General features: G+C 43.2%; 1 protein-coding gene across 3 annotated transcripts in view; it reads right to left on the reverse strand.

Annotated features, from left to right (window-relative positions):
• Positions 1 to 2,382: 2,382 nt before the first annotated feature.
• Positions 2,383 to 16,968, reverse strand: part of LOC106583822 (MAP kinase-activated protein kinase 2) — a 47,056-nt gene continuing 32,470 nt past the window's right edge. Inside the window, exons 6-11 of one of the 3 annotated variants that reach the window (XR_014382236.1) lie at positions 16,886 to 16,961; positions 12,235 to 12,359; positions 11,273 to 11,358; positions 4,251 to 4,331; positions 2,925 to 3,894; positions 2,383 to 2,884 (exon numbers count right to left, since the gene is read on the reverse strand). Coding sequence is in view for 2 of the 3 variants with exons in the window: in XM_014168419.3 (XP_014023894.3) it covers positions 3,733 to 3,894; positions 4,251 to 4,331; positions 11,273 to 11,358; positions 12,235 to 12,359; positions 16,886 to 16,961 (530 nt within the window). In the remaining variant the exon portion in view is untranslated. Of the gene's footprint in view, positions 3,895 to 4,250; positions 4,332 to 11,272; positions 11,359 to 12,234; positions 12,360 to 16,885; positions 16,962 to 16,968 lie in introns of all 3 variants that reach the window. The other 2 variants (XM_014168421.3, XM_014168419.3) reach the window with 2 other exon arrangements.

Here is a 16,968-nt window from a genome sequence, read left to right on the forward strand (position 1 = left end):
CTGTCCCCCAGTGTGACCAACCAGAGGAGTTTCCTGTCCCCCAGTGTGACCAACCAACCAGAGGAGTTTCCTGTCCCCCAGTGTGACCAACCAACCAGAGGAGTTTCCTGTCCCCCAGTGTGACCAACCAACCAGAGGAGTTTCCTGTCCCCCAGTGTGAGCATGGAGCAGCATAGAGTTAGAATGAGTAGAACATGCATCCTCATTCCGGTAGCAAGGCACATGTCCCTTCCCCCTGAGGATCGGTCTCCTTCACTCATCTAGTTCCTGTGTTTGATGTCACCTAAATTCCTGACAATCCAATACCTAAATTCCACTGGATTGTCTGTTTTCCTTTTACTCCTGGCGACTCTTTCATACTCTTGCTTGTGCCTGTCGTTTTTTTCCCCCCCCGTTAACCTTACGACAGCGGAAATGTTTGTAATGACCTGTCAAACACCTCGGTAATGTCTGAAATGGGCTCGATGGAGAGTACATTGGTCTTTCCGCTGCATCTATAAGAACGCGAAAGCTTTGTCAGGGATTTAACGCCTTGACGTTTACATCACCAGAAAGATAGGTGTAATCTATAACCTGTTGATTTTTAAACCGAGGGTGTCCTGCTATCTACCGAGGGTGTCCTGCTATCTATCGAGGGTGTCCTGCTATCTATCGAGGGTGTCCTGCTATCTATCGAGGGTGTCCTGCTATCTATCGAGGGTGTCCTGCTATCTATCGAGGGTGTCCTGCTATCTATCGAGGGTGTCCTGCTATCTATTGAGGGTGTCCTGCTATTGAATTATACAACAGAATGTGACAACAGTAATTAATGAGGTCTAGATATCACAGGTGAGTGCAGGTAGGCCTAGACAAAGCACGTTTTTTTTTTGTGGTTGCAGCCTTGTCCTTTATGTTAATTTACATTTACATTTTAGTCATTTAGCAGACGCTCTTATCCAGAGCGACTTACAGTAGTTAGTGCGTACATTTCATAAATTTTTTTCTCCGTACTGGTCCCCCGTGGGAATCGAACCCACAACCCTGGCGTTGCAAACACCATGCTCTACCAACTGAGCTACAATGTATTCATATCTGCAAATACACACATTGTATTTATGCAAATGAGGCCGTTATAAATTGTATTTATTTTCACACAAAATATAGAAAAATACCTGATACCATGTAAATACGAGAGCATGAAAATATATTTAATACCCGAATTCCCACCAAAATACCAGAATGATTATTCGTCCGTGCCCAGCAACATGTTATGTGCTATAATTCAGGTAATACCTGATTGATTTTTTTTACTCAAAACATTTAGAGTACCTTCATCTATTGTTCAAATTGTTGCATTTATTATATATTAAAAAAAAATACTTTCTTTGTTGTTGTTCTTAACAATTTTGGTGATTGTTGCTACATTCAGGTCAACGATGCCATAACGGATGGGACTGTCAGGTGTGTCACTCTACACTACATGACCAAAAGTATGTGGACACCTGCTCGTCAAATATATTCCAAAATCATTTTATAACTCAGTGTTCCCGTTCTGTGAACTTGTGTGGCAGCCTACCACTACGCGAATGAGCCGTTGTTGCTCCTAGACGTTTCCACTTCACAATAACAGCACTTACAGTTGACCCGGGGGGCAGCTCTAGCAGGACAGACATTTTACGAACTGACTTGTTGGCAAGGTGGCATCCTATGACAGTGCCACGTTCAAAGTCCCGTAGACCAGGGGAACCAGAATGTCACCACACCTCTCAGTGAGATATACGGAGGCTTGCTGTTTCTGTGTCACAAATTCCCAATAAAAAGTGCCCAAATTATTTTTACCCCATTTTCTCCTCAATTTCATTGTATCCAAATTGGTAGTTACAGTCTTGTCTCATCACTGCAACTCCCGTATGGACTTGGGAGAGGTGAAGGTCGAGAGCCGTGCGTCCTCTGAAACACGTCCCCAACCAAGCCGCGCTGCTTCTTGACGCACTGCTTCGCTTAACCCCGGAAACCAGCCGCACCAATGTGTCGGAGGAAAACACCGTAAACTGAGCTTGCAGGCGCCCAGCCTGCCAAAAGGAGACGCAAGAGCGCGATGGGACAAAGACATCCCGGGCCGGGCCAAACCCTCCCCTAACCCGGACGACGCTGGGCCAATTGTGCGACACCCCATAGGTCTCCCGGTCACGGCCGGCTGTGACACAGCCTGGGATCGAACCCGGGTCTGTAGTGACGCAGCTAGCAGCACTACTTGTGACCCACAGTGATAGGATGCAGGAACACACACACACACACACACACACACACACACACACACACACACACACACACACACACACACACACACACACACACACACACACACACACACACGCAGAGAGACACAAAGTGACAATAAGATTCTGCAACACTATATTTTATACACAAAATCAAAGCAGTATCAAAATGATCTAGAAGGTAGTTTTGGGGTGAAGCCCTCAGCATAGCATTCACACAGTACAAAGTCTGATGAAGAACATCAGTAAAAGACTGAGCAAAAAGGGATTCTTAACATTGTAGCAGCCAGGATAAGAACTACAACTGAAAAGACTACAAACCCCAGAGAACGTCACCGGGCTGAGATGGCCTCCGGCTGCATTCCATTATGAAACATGGCTGCCGTGTATCTGCCCTTAAACACTTGTACCCTGGGCGAATCAGCTCTCCACAAGTGCATAGGGGGTAGAGGGAAGTGGTTTTAAGGATTTTGGATGAAAGCCAGCAAGCTGGGTAGAGGCCAAGTGAACTGTACTCAACTTTTCACCCTGTACCGTGGGACAGTGGTTCATGAATGGGACGTGGCCGGGACGTGACTTCATAGACCTCTGAATGGGACGTGGCCGGGGGAGGTGACATCATAGACCTCTGAATGGGACGTGGCCGGGGGAGGTGACTACATAGACCTCTGAATGGGACGTGGCCGGGGGGAGGTGACATCATACACCTCTGAATGGGACGTGGCCGGGTGTGTGTAAGTGTGTAGGTGTGTGTTTACATTCCCACAAGTCATTTCAATAAACACACATGGTTTGTTTAGCTCTCTGTAACTGATATAAGGCAGTCTGATGGGACTCACACGTTCCCTTCCTCTCCTATCATAACCTCTTGGCTGGTTTTAAAAGGTGAACATAGCAGAGTGGTTGATTAGGTAAAAACATTGATTAAATCTAAATAAATGCTTTTTAAAAACATTAAAACTGGTCATGAAATATAAACTTCTATGCTTTAAGAAAATCCATCCATGCATTCCCCAGTGAGTCGATAAACCTTATTGCTTCCATTTCACAACGCGTGTATGAGTGTGTGTGTACACGGTGTGTGTGTGTGTGTGTGTGTGTGTGTGTGTGTATATATCTCTGTGTGTGTGTGTGTGTACGTGTGTGTGTGTGTGTGTATATATCTGTGTGTGTGTGTGTGTGTGTGTGTGTGTGTATATATGAGTGCGTATATCTGTGTATGACTCTGTGTGTGTGTATGAGTGTGTGTGTGTGTGTGCGCGTCTCATAGGGCAGGTGTCTGTGTGTCTGGGACTGTGTGTGTGTATGAGTGTGTGTGTGTGTGTGCGCGTCTCATAGGGCAGGTGTCTGTGTGTCTGGGACTGTGTGTGTGTGTGTGTGCGCGTGTGTGTGTCTGGGACTGTGTGATTGGCTGAGTGTGTCTCATAGGGCAGGTGTCTGTGTGTCTGGGACTGTGTGATTGGCTGAGTGTGTCTCATAGGGCAGGTGTCTGTGTGTCTGGGACTGTGTGATTGGCTGAGGACTGTATCTTCTTCCTCCTCTTCATCAGAAGGGGATTGGAGGACTCCTCCATGGTCTTGATTTTGACTTGCTCATAGTCCACTCTCATGGTCGCTAAGGCGCTATTCATCTCCTCCTGACAGACACACAGACAGGAAGTTCATCAGACAACTTTCTGGAACAACATCCCACTAGATAGGGAATTGCGTGCACTACATAGGGAATAGCGTGGACTACATAGGGAATAGCGTGGACTACATAGGGAATAGCGTGCACTACATAGGGAATAGCGTGGACTACATAGGGAATAGCGTGGACTACATAGGGAATAGCGTGCACTACATAGGGACTAGCGTGCACTACATAGGGACTAGCGTGCACTACATAGGGACTAGCGTGCACTACATAGGGAATAGCGTGCACTACATAGGGAATAGTGTGCACTACATAGGGAATAGTGTGCACTACATAGGGAATAGTGTTCAGTCTCACCCTGAGGTCCTCCCAGGCATCTCTCTCCTCGATCAGAACGCGCCTGGTGTGGAGAGGAATCTGGGGAACCTCCATCGACTGCTGCAGAGAGAGAGACACACTAGGGATGAGATACACACACACACACTAGGGATGAGATACACACACACACACACACACACACACACACACAAGGGATGAGATACACACACACACACACACACACACACACACACACACACACTAGGGATGAGATACACACACACACACACACACACACACACTAGGGATGAGACACACACACACACACACTAGGGATGAGATACACACACACACACACACACACACACACACACACTAGGGATGAGATACACACACACACACACACACACACACACACACTAGGGATGAGATACACACACACACACACACACACACACACACACACACACACACTAGGGATGAGATACACACACACACACACACACACACACACACTAGGGATGAGATACACACACACACACACACACACTAGGGATGAGATACACACACACACACACTAGGGATGAGAGATACACACACACACACACACACACACTAGGGATGAGAGATACACACACACACACACACACACACACTAGGGATGAGAGATACACACACACACACACACACACTAGGGATGAGAGATACACACACACACACTAGGGATGAGAGATACACACACACACTAGGGATGAGAGATACACACACACACTAGGGATGAGAGATACACACACACACACGCTAGGGATGAGAGATACACACACACACTAGGGATGAGAGATACACACACACACACACACACACTAGGGATGAGAGATACACACACACACACTAGGGATGAGAGACACACACACACGCTAGGGATGGGAGATACACACACACACACGCTAGGGATGAGAGATACACACACTAGGGATGAGAGATACACACACACATACACACGCTAGGGATGACACACACACACACACACACACACGCTAGGGATGAGAGACACACACACACACTAGGGATGTGACAAATGGAAAATGTTAATCATTTTCCGTTAAATCAATAAGATATATACAGTACCAGTCAAAAGTTTGGACACACCTACTCATTCAAGGGTTTTTCTTTATTTTTACTATTTTCTACATTGTAGAATAATAGTGAAGACATCAAAACTATGAGATAACACATATGGAATCATGTAGTAAACAAAAAGTGTTAACAAAATAAATAAAAAATATCAGATATTCTTCAAAGTAGTAGCCAACCTTTGCCTTGATGACAACTTTGCACACTCTCGGCATTCTCTCAACCAGTTTCACGAGGAATGCTTTTCCAACTGTCTTGAACGAGTTCCCACATATGCTGAGCACTGCTTTTCCTTCACGCTGCGGTCCTACTCATCCCAAACCATCTCAATTGGGATGAGGTCTGGTGATTGTGGAGGCCAGGTCATCTGATGCAGCACTCCATCACTCTCCTTCTTGGTCAAATAGCCCTTACACAGCCTGGAGGTGTGTTGGGTCATTGTCCTGTTCTAAAATAAATGATAGTCCCACTAAGCGCAAACCAGATGTGATGGCGTATCGCTGCAGAATGCAAAAAAAATGTGTCTCAAATTTGGACTCACTTTCCACTGGTCTGATGTCCATTGCTCGTGTTTCTTGGCCAAAGTAAGTCTCTTCTTATTGGTGTCCTTTAGTAGTGGTTTCATTGCAGAAATTCAACCATGAAGGACTGATTCACACAGTCTCCTCTGAACAGTTGATGTTGAGATGTGTCTGTTATTTGAACTCTGAAGCATTTATTTGGGCTGCAATCTGAGGCTGGTAACTCTAATGAACTTATCCTCTGCAGCAGAGGGAACTCTGGGTCTTCCTTCCTGTGGAGGTCCTCATGAGAGACAGTTTCATCATAGCACTTGATGGTTTTTGCGACTGCACTTGAAGAAACTTTTAAAGTCCTTGAAATGTTCCGTATTGACTGACCTTCATGTCTTAAAGTAATGATGGACTGTAGTTTCTCTTTGTACATTTTTTTTAACCTTTTTTTAAATGTAACCTTTATTTAACTAGGCAAGTCAGTTAAGAACAAATTATTATTTACAATGACAGCCTACAACGGCCAAACCCGGACAATGCTGGGCCAATTGTGCGCCGACCTACGGGACTCCCAATCACGGCTGGTTGTGATAGAGCCTGGATTCGAACCAGGGTGTCTGTAGTGACGCCTCTAGCACTGAGATGCAGTGCCTTAGACCGCTGCACCACTCGGGGGCTGTTCTTGCCTGAACATGGACTTGGTCTTTTACCAAATAGGGCTATCTTCTGTATACCACCCCTGCCTTGTCACAACACAACTGATTGCCTCAAACACATTAAGGAAAGAAATTCTACAAATTAACCTGTTGGGTCTAGGGGGCAGCATTTGCACGTCTGGATAAAAAAAATGTACCCGATTTAATCTGGTTACTAATCCTACCCAGTAACTAGAATATGCATATACTTATTATATATGGATAGAAAACACTCTAAAGTTTCTAAAACTGTTTGAATGGTGTCTGTGAGTATAACAGAACTCATTTGGCAGGCAAAACCCTGAGACATTTTCTGACAGGAAGTGGATACCTGATGTGTTGTATTGACTTTAAACCTATCCCATTGAAAAACACAGGGGTTTAGGAATATTTTGGCACTTCCTATTGCTTCCACTAGATGTCACCAGCCTTTACAAAGTGTTTTGAGTCTTCTGGAGGGAGATCTGACCGAACAAGAGCCATGGAACGATGATGTCCCATTAGACACCTGGCGCGCGAGTTCATGTTGGGTACCCTCGTTCCAATACGTTATAAAAGAGTATGCATTCGTCCACCTTGAATATTATTCATGTTCTGGTTAAAAAAGGCCCTAATGATTTATGCTATACAACGTTTGACATGTTTGAACGAACGGAAATATATTTTTTCCCCTCGTTCATGACGAGAAGTCCGGCTGGCTTACATCATGTGCTAACGAGACGGAGATTTTTGGACATAAATGATGAGCTTTTTTGAACAAAACTACATTCGTTATGGACCTGTGATACCTGGAAGTGACATCTGATGAAGAGAATCAAAGGTAATGGATTATTTACATAGTATTTTCGATTTTAGATCTCCCCAACATGACGTCTAGTCTGTATCGCAACGCGTATTTTTCTGGGCGCAGTGCTCAGATTATTGCAAAGTGTGATTTCCCAGTAAGGTTATTTTTAAATCTGGCAAGTTGATTGAGTTCAAGAGATGTAAATCTATAATTCTTTAAATGACAATATAATATTTTACCAATGTTTTCTAATTTTAATTATTTAATTTGTGACGCTGACTTGACTGCCGGTTATTGGAGGGAAACGATTTCCTCAACATCAATGCCATAGTAAAACGCTGTTTTTGGATATAAATATGAACTTGATAGAACTAAAAATGCATGCATTGTCTAACATAATGTCCTAGGAGTGTCATCTGATGGAGATTGTAAAAGGTTAGTGCATCATTTTAGCTGGTTTTATGGTTTTGGTGACCCTGTCTTTGACTTGACAAAACATTACACACAACTCTTGTAAATGTACTGTCCTAACATACTCTAAATTTATGCTTTCGCCGTAAAACCTTTTTGAAATCGTAAAACGTGGTTAGATTAAGGAGATGTTTATCTTTGAAATGGTGTAAAATAGTTGTATTTTTGAAAAATTTGAATTTTGACATTTATTTGGATTCAAATTTGCCGCTCTTGAAATGCACCTGCTGTTGATGGAGTGCACCACGGGTGGCACGCTAGTGTCCCACCTAGCCCCAAGAGGTTAACTTTTTACAAGGCACACCTGTTAACTGAAATGCATTCCGGGTGACTACCTCATGAAGCTGGTTGAGAGAATGCCAAGTGTGCAAAGCTGTCATCAAGGCAAAGGATGGCTACTTTGAAGAATCTCAAGTGTAAAATGTATTAGTATTTTTTTAAACACTTTTTTGGTTACTACATGATTCCATATGTGTTATTTCATAGTTTTGATGTCTTCACTATTATTCTACAATGTAGAAAATAGTACAAATAAAGACAAATTCCATGAAAACATACATGAAATTAGTTGCAAAATGAATAGGAAATATAGTCAAAACGTTAACAAGGTTATAAATAATGATTTTTTATTGAAATAATAATTGTGTCCTTCAAAACGTTGCTTTCGTCAAAGAATCCTCCATTTGCAACAATTACAGCCTTGCAGACCCTTTGGCATTCTAGTCGTCAATTTGTTGAGGTAATCTGAAGAGATTTCACCCCACGCTTCCTGAAGCACCTCCCACAAGTTGGAATGGCTTGATGGGCACTTCTGACGTACCATACGGTCAAGCTGCTCCCACAACAGCTCAATAGGGTTGAGATCCGGTGACGGTGCTGGCCACTCCATTATAGACAGAATACCAGCTGACTGCTTCTTCCCTAAATAGTTCTTGCATAGTTTGGAGCTGTGCTTTGGGTCATTGTCCTGTTGTAGGAGGAAATTGGCTCCAATTAGTCGCCGTCCACAGGGTATGGCATGGCGTTGCAAAATGGAGTGATAGCCTTCCTTCTTCAAGATCCCTTTGACCCTGTACAAATCTCCCACTTTACCACCACCAAAGCAGCCCCAGACCATCACATTGCCTCCACCATGATGACAGATGGTTCAGTCCTCCAGCATCTTTTCATTTTTCTGCGTCTCACGAATGTTCTTCTTTGTGATCCGAACACCTCAAACTTATATTTCGTAACACTTTTTCCCTCTGTCCAGTGTCAGTGTTCTCTTCGCCCATCTTAATCTTTTATTTTTATTGGCCAGTTTGGGATATGTCTTTTTCTTTGCAACCTCTGCCTAGAAGGCCAGCATCCCTGAGTCGCCTCTTCACTGTTGACATTGAGACTGGTGTTTTGTGGGTACTATTTAATGTAGCTGCCAGTTGAGGACTGGTGAGGTGTCTGTTTCTCAAACTAGACACTAATGTACTTGTCCTCTTGCTCAGTTGTACACCGGGGCCTCCCACTCCTCTTTCTATTCTGGTTAGAGCCAGTTTGCGCTGTTCCATGAAGGGAGTAGTTCACAGCGTTGTACGAGATCTTCAGTTTCCCGCATGGAATAGCCTTCATTTCTCAGTACAAGAACAGACTGATGAGTTTCAGAAGAAAGTACTTTGTTTCTGGCCATTTTGAGCCTGTAATCGAACCCACAAATGCTGATGCTCCAGATACTCAACTAGCCTAAAGAAGGCCAGTTTTATTGCTTCTTTAATCAGGACAACAGTTTTCAGCTGTGCTAACATAATTGCAAAAGGGTTTTCTAATGATAAATTAGCCTTTTAAAATTATAAACTTGGATTAGCTAACACAACGTGCCATTGGAACACAGGAGTGATGGTTGCTGATAATGGACCTCTGTTCGCCTATGTAGATATTCCATAAAAAAATCAGCCGTTTCCAGCTACAATAGTCATTTACAACATTAACAATGTCTACACTGTATTTATGATCAATGTGATGTTTTTTTTTTAAATGGACCAAAAATGAGCTTTTCTTTCAAAAACAAGGACATTTCTAAGTGACCCCAAACTTTTGAACGGTAGTGTATATATATAATATTATATATTATATATATTTTGTATTTTACCCCCCTTTTTCTCCCCAATTTCGTGATATCCAATTGCGATCTTGTCTCATCGCTGCAACTCCCCAACGGGCTCGGGAGAGGCTGAGGTCGAGTCATGCTGAAACATGACTCGCCAAACCGCTTAACTCGGAAGCCGGCTGCACCAATAGTGTCGGAGGAAACACCGTTCAACTGACGACCAAAGTCAGCCTGCAGATGCCCAGCCCGCCACAAGGAGTCGCAAGAGCGCGTTGAGCCAAGTAAAGCCCACCTGGCCAAACCCCTCCCCTAACCCGGACGACGCTGGGCCAATTGTGTGGCGCCATATGGGACTCCCGGTCACGGGCGGTTGTGGCACAGCTTGTGGAATTGCCTTCGGCCCCGATATGATCATTTTTATAAAACTACACATACAATATTTTTGACCACTAGGGGGCAATGAAGTTCTATCGTTGTCACACAGCAGGCGGAATCTGCTCCAGACAGGTGACGTTTTGTTTTCTCGAAACGTTGACTCTAGTGTTCCTGACCAATAGCGACTCACAACTGAAAATATACCAAGTGATGACAGTTCTTCTCCCTACATTCTCTTTTCCCTCCGTTTCTCACAACAGTTCCATCCGATCGTACCTCCCTCCCTCTGCAGAATTGTCTTCCAATAAAAACGTATCCAACTGATGGAATACACTAACCAAACTGTAGACAAGCTACATTCCTGCCAAATCACGATAGCTTCATCAATACTTGAAAATGGACTGGTAAGATTAAAAGAAAGGGAATATGTTTTCTGTTTAACAAAACATCCTACCGCTCCATGATACAGTCTTATATTCAGCCGGTTTTTGTGCTGCTATTTTTATTGACTTGGCCAAAGCTTTTGATAAGGTAGACCGTTCCATTCTTGTGGGCCGGCTAAGGAGTATTGGTGTCTCTGAGGGGTCTTTGGCCTGGTTTGCTAACTACCTCTCTATAAGAGTGCAGTGTATAAAGTCAGAAAAATCTGCTGTCTCAGCCACTGCCTGTCATCAAGGGAGTACCCCAAGGCTTGATCCTAGGCCCCACGCTCTTCTCAATTTACATCAACAACATAGCTCAGGCAGTAGGAAGCGCTCTCATCCATTTATATGCAGAGAGAGAGAGAGAGAGAGAGAGAGAGAGAGAGAGAGAGAGAGAGAGACAATGGGACAGAGTGAGAGAGAGACAGGGGAGAGGAGAGAGAGAGACAGGGGAGAGGAGAGAGAGAGACAGGGGAGAGGAGAGAGAGAGACAGGGGAGAGGAGAGAGAGAGACAGGGGAGAGGAGAGAGAGGAGAGGAGAGGCAGGGGAGAGGAGAGAGGAGTGGAGAGGAGAGAGAAACTCACGTTGATCCATGGATGGTTCATGAACTCTGTGATGGTCATTCTCTGTGTGGGCTCGGTCTTCAGCAGGGTCCTGATCAGCTGCTTGGCTACGCAGGCACACACACAAAATAGAACTGAGCAAATACTAAAGGTACATTTACATTGTGGAAATGCAGGATGGCGAAGTACACTATGTGAATTACCACGTACCAGAGCGCCAAGTGTGGACCAAAATATTCCTGAACAGATTCTACCCCCAAGCCATCAGACTGCTGAACAGCTTCTACCCCCAAGCCATCAGACTGCTGAACAGCTTCTACCCCCAAGCCATCAGACTGCTGAACAGCTTCTAGCCCCAAGCCATCAGTCTGCTGAACAGCTTCTACCCCCAAGCCATCAGACTGCTGAACAGCATCTACCCCCAAGCCATCAGACTGCTGAACAGCTTCTACCCCCAAGCCATCAGACTGCTGAACAGCTTCTACCCCCAAGCCACCAGACTGCTGAACAGCTTCTACCCCCAAGCCATCAGACTGCTGAACAGCTTCTACCACCAAGCCATCAGACTGCTGAACAGCTTCTACCCCCAAGCCATCAGACTGCTGAACAGCTTCTACCCCCAAGCCATCAGACTGCTGAACAGCTTCTACCCCCAAGCCACCAGACTGCTGAACAGCTTCTACCCCCAAGCCATCAGACTGCTGAACAGCTTCTACCCCCAAGCCATCAGACTGCTGAACAGCTTCTACCCCCAAGCCATCAGACTGCTGAACAGCTTCTACCCCCAAGCCATTAGACTGCTGAACAGCTTCTACCCCCAAGACATCAGACTGCTGAACAGCTTCTACCCCCAAGACATCAGACTGCTGAACAGCTTCTACCCCCAAGCCATCAGACTGATAGGACACTGTACAAGGACACTGTACAAGGACACTATAAAAGCCCACTATACAAGGACATTTAAGTATAAAAGGCACACTTACCCTCCTCCGATACGTCGGACCACTCTGGGTTTGGAAACTCATATTGTCCCATCCTGATTCTCTTCTTCATCCCAGGAGAGATGGCCAGACCGTGGTTAGAGTAGAACGGAGGATAACCACATAACCTGGGGGAGGACGGGGGAGGAGGGGGAGGAGAGAGAGAGATGGCCAGACCGTGGTTAGAGTAGAACGGAGGATAACCACATAACCTGGGGGAGGACGGGGGAGGAGGGGGAGGAGAGAGAGAGATGGCCAGACCGTGGTTAGAGTAGAATGGAGGATAACCACATAACCTGGGGGAGGACGGGGGAGGAGGGGGAGGAGAGAGAGAGATGGCCAGACCGTTACAGTAAAACCAAGGTTAGAAGGAAGGAGAGATGAGACTAGAATCATTCAATATTCAGTTTAGAAACACACAACCCGCTGAGAAACACGCAACCCGCTGAGAAACACACAACCCGTTTAGGAAACACATAGGACAGGTAGGAGAGTAAAGGGTTAAAACCCTATAATAATGCTACAGATATATACAGGAGTGTAAAGGCTTAAAACCCTATAATAATGCTACAGATATATACAGGAGTGTAAAGGCTTCTATAATAATGCTACAGATATATACAGGAGTGTAAAGGCTTAAAACCCTATAATAATGCTACAGATATATATAGGAGTGTAAAGGCTTCTATAATAATGATACAGATATATACAGGAGTGTAAAGGCTTCTATAATAATGCTACAGATATATACAGGAGTGTAAAGGCTTCTATAATAATGCTACAGATATATACAGGAGTGTAAAGGCTTCTATAATAATGATACAGATATATATAGGAGTGTAAAGGCTTCTATAATAATGATACAGATATATACAGGAGTGTAAAGGCTTCTATAATAATGATACAGATATATACAGGAGTGTAAAGGCTTCTATAATAATGCTACAGATATATACAGGAGTGTAAAGGCTTCTATAATAATGATACAGATATATACAGGAGTGTAAAGGCTTCTATAATAATGATACAGATATATACAGGAGTGTAAAGGCTTCTATAATAATGATACAGATATATACAGGAGTGTAAAGGCTTCTATAATAATGCTACAGATATATACAGGAGTGTAAAGGCTTCTATAATAATGATACAGATATATACAGGAGTGTAAAGGCTTCTATAATAATGCTACAGATATATACAGGAGTGTAAAGGCTTCTATAATAATGCTACAGATATATACAGGAGTGTAAAGGCTTCTATAATAATGATACAGATATATACAGGAGTGTAAAGGCTTCTATAATAATGCTACAGATATATACAGGAGTGTAAAGGCTTCTATAATAATGATACAGATATATACAGGAGTGTAAAGGCTTCTATAATAATGATACAGATATATACAGGAGTGTAAAGGCTTCTATAATAATGATACAGATATATATAGGAGTGCAAAGGCTTAAAACCCTATAATAATGATACAGATATATACAGGAGTGTAAAGGCTTAAAACCCTATAATAATGCTACAGATATATACAGGAGTGTAAAGGCTTCTATAATAATGCTACAGATATATACAGGAGCGTAAAGGCTTCTATAATAATGCTACAGATATATACAGGAGTGTAAAGGCTTCTATAATAATGCTACAGATATATACAGGAGTGTAAAGGCTTAAAACCCTATAATAATGATACAGATATATACAGGAGTGTAAAGGCTTCTATAATAATGATACAGATATATACAGGAGTGTAAAGGCTTCTATAATAATGATACAGATATATACAGGAGTGTAAAGGCTTAAAACCCTATAATAATGCTATAGAAAAAAATAACTTGTTTCAAAAAAATGTAAAACTGTTAAAAACTGAAAAGTAGTGAGTGCATATGTATTCACCCCCTTTTGCTATGAAGCCCCTAAATAAGATCTGGTGCAACCAATTACCTTCAGAAGTCACATAATTAGTTCAATAAAGTCCACCTGTGTGCAATCTAAGTCTCACCTGATCCGTCACCTGATCTCAGTATATACAGTGGGGGGGGAAAAAGTATTTGATCCTCTGCTGATTTTGTACGTTTGCCCACTTACAAAGAAATGATCAGTCTATAATTTTAATGGTAGGTTTATTTGAACTGTGAGAGACAGAATAACAACAAAAAAATCCAGAAAAACGCATGTCAAAAATGTTATAAAATGATTAGCATTTTAATGAGGGAAGTATCTGGAGTATCTGTCCATAGGACCACTTTAAGTCGTACTCTCCACAGAGCTGGGCTTTACGGAAGAGTGGCCAGAAAAAAGCCATTGCTTAACCTGTTATGGCTAGGGGGCAGTATTTTCACGGCTGGATAAAAAACATACCCGATTTAATCTGGTTACTAATCCTACCCAGTAACTAGAATATGCATATACTTATTACATATGGATAGAAAACACTCCAACGTTTCTAAAACTGTTTGAATGGTGTCTGTGAGTATAACAGAACTCATTTGGCAGGCAAAAACCTGACAAGGTTTCAGGCAGGAAGTGGCCTGTCTGACAAGGTGTCGTTCTTCTTGTCTCTGTTTATTGAAGAGTGAGGATCTTAGCTGTCCCGTGACACTTCCTACGGCTGCCATAGGGTCTCAGAAGGCGGTAAAAAGCTGAATCGTGGCTTTGCAGGCTCTGGCTGAAAAAAAGTAGCGCGTTTGGGTAGTGGCTGGTTACAGTACTGTGAGACTCAGGCTCGTGCCCGCGTCGACCGAAAGCTTTGTTTACTTTCCTCAGTTTAGCTAAATGGACATTCCCGGTCGGAATATTATCGCTTTTTTACGAGAAAAATGGCATAAAAATGGATTTTAAACAGTGGTTGACATGCTTCGAAGTACAGTAATGGAATATTTAGATTTTTTTTGTCACGAATTGCGCCATGCGCACGACCCTGATTTACCATTTCAGATAGTGTCTGGGACGCACGAACAAAACGCCGCTATTCGGATATAACGATGGATTATTTTGGACCAAACCAACATTTGTTATTGAAGTAGCAGTCCTGGGAGTGCATTCTGACGAAGACAACAAAAGGTAATGAAACTTTTATAATAGTAAATCTGATATTGGTGAGTGCTAAACTTGCCGGGTGTCTAAATAGCTAGCCCGTGATGCCTGGGCTATGTACTTAGAATATTGCAAAATGTGCTTTCACCAAAAAGCTATTTTAAAATCGGACATATCGAGGGCATAGAGGAGGTCTGTATCTATAATTCTTAAAATAATTGTTATGCTTTTTGTGAACGTTTATCGTGAGTAATTTAGTAAAATGTTAGCGAATTCCCCGGAAGTTTGCGGGGGGTATGCTAGTTCTGAACGTCACATGCTAATGTAAAAAAAGCTGGTTTTTGATATAAATATGAACTTGATTGAACAAAACATGCATGTATTGTATAACATAATGTCCTAGGTGCGTCATCTGATGAAGATCATCAAAGGTTAGTGTTGCATTTAGCTGTCTTCTGGGTTTTTGTGACATTATATGCTAGCTTGAAAAATGGGTGTCTGATTATTTCTGGCTTGGTACTCTGCTGACATAATCTAATGTTTTGCTTTCGTTGTAAAGCCTTTTTGAAATCGGACAGTGTGGTTAGATAAAGGAGAGTCTTATCTTTAAAATGCTGTGAAATAGTCATATGTTTGAAAAATTGAAGTTTTTGTATTTTAGAGGAGTTTGTATTTCGCGCCACGCCCATCATTGGATATTGGAGCAGGTGTTCCGCTAGCGGAACGTCTAGATGTAAGAGGTTAAAGAAAAAAATAAGCAAACATGTTTGGTGTTTGCCAAAAGGCATGTGGGAGACTCCCCAAACATATGGAAGAAGGTACTCTGGTCAGATGAGACTAAAATTGAGCTTTTTGGCCATCAAGGAAAACACTATGTCTGGCGCAAACCCAACACCTCTCATCACCCCGAGAACACCATCCCCACAGTGAAGCATGGTGGTGGCAGCATCATGCAGTGGGGATGTTTTTCATCAGCAGGGACTGGGAAACTGGTCAGAATTGAAGGAATGATGGATGGTGCTACATATAGGGATATTCTTAAGGGAAATCTGGTTCCGCCTTCTAGAGATTTGAGACTGGGACGGAGGTTCACCTTCCAGCAGGACAATGACCCTAAGCATACTGCTAAAGCAACACTCGAGTGGTTTAAGAGGAAACATTTAAATGTCTTGGAATGGCCTAGTCAAAGCCCAGACCTGAATCCAATTGAGAATCTGTGGTATGACTTAATGATTGCTGTACACCAGCGGAACCCATCCAACTTCAAGGAGCTGGAGCAGTTTTGCCTTGAAGAATGGGTAAAAATCCCAGTGGCTAGATGTGCCAAGCTTATAGAGACATACCCCAAGAGAGGTGGCTCTACAAAGTATTGACTTTGGGGGGGTGAATAGTTATGCACGCACAAGTTTCCTGTTTTTGCGTCTTATTTCTTGTTTGTTTCACAATAAAACATATTTTGCATCTTCAAAGTGGTTAGGCATGTTGTGTAAATCAAATGATACAACCCCCCCCCCCTCCAAAAAAATGTATCCAAAAAATGCCAAGGGGGGTGGATACTGTGACTTGCCACTGTATGGGGGTCGGAGTGTAAAGTTAACAGGTTACTTACAGGATGTACATGATGACGCCTAGCGACCACATGTCACATGACTTGTCATACTTCTCTGGTCCCAACACCTCTGGAGCTGAGAG

The sequence above is a fragment of the Salmo salar genome, chromosome 22 (assembly GCF_965601325.2).
Source record: "Salmo salar chromosome 22, fSalSal1, whole genome shotgun sequence".
NCBI lineage: Eukaryota > Metazoa > Chordata > Actinopteri > Salmoniformes > Salmonidae > Salmo > Salmo salar.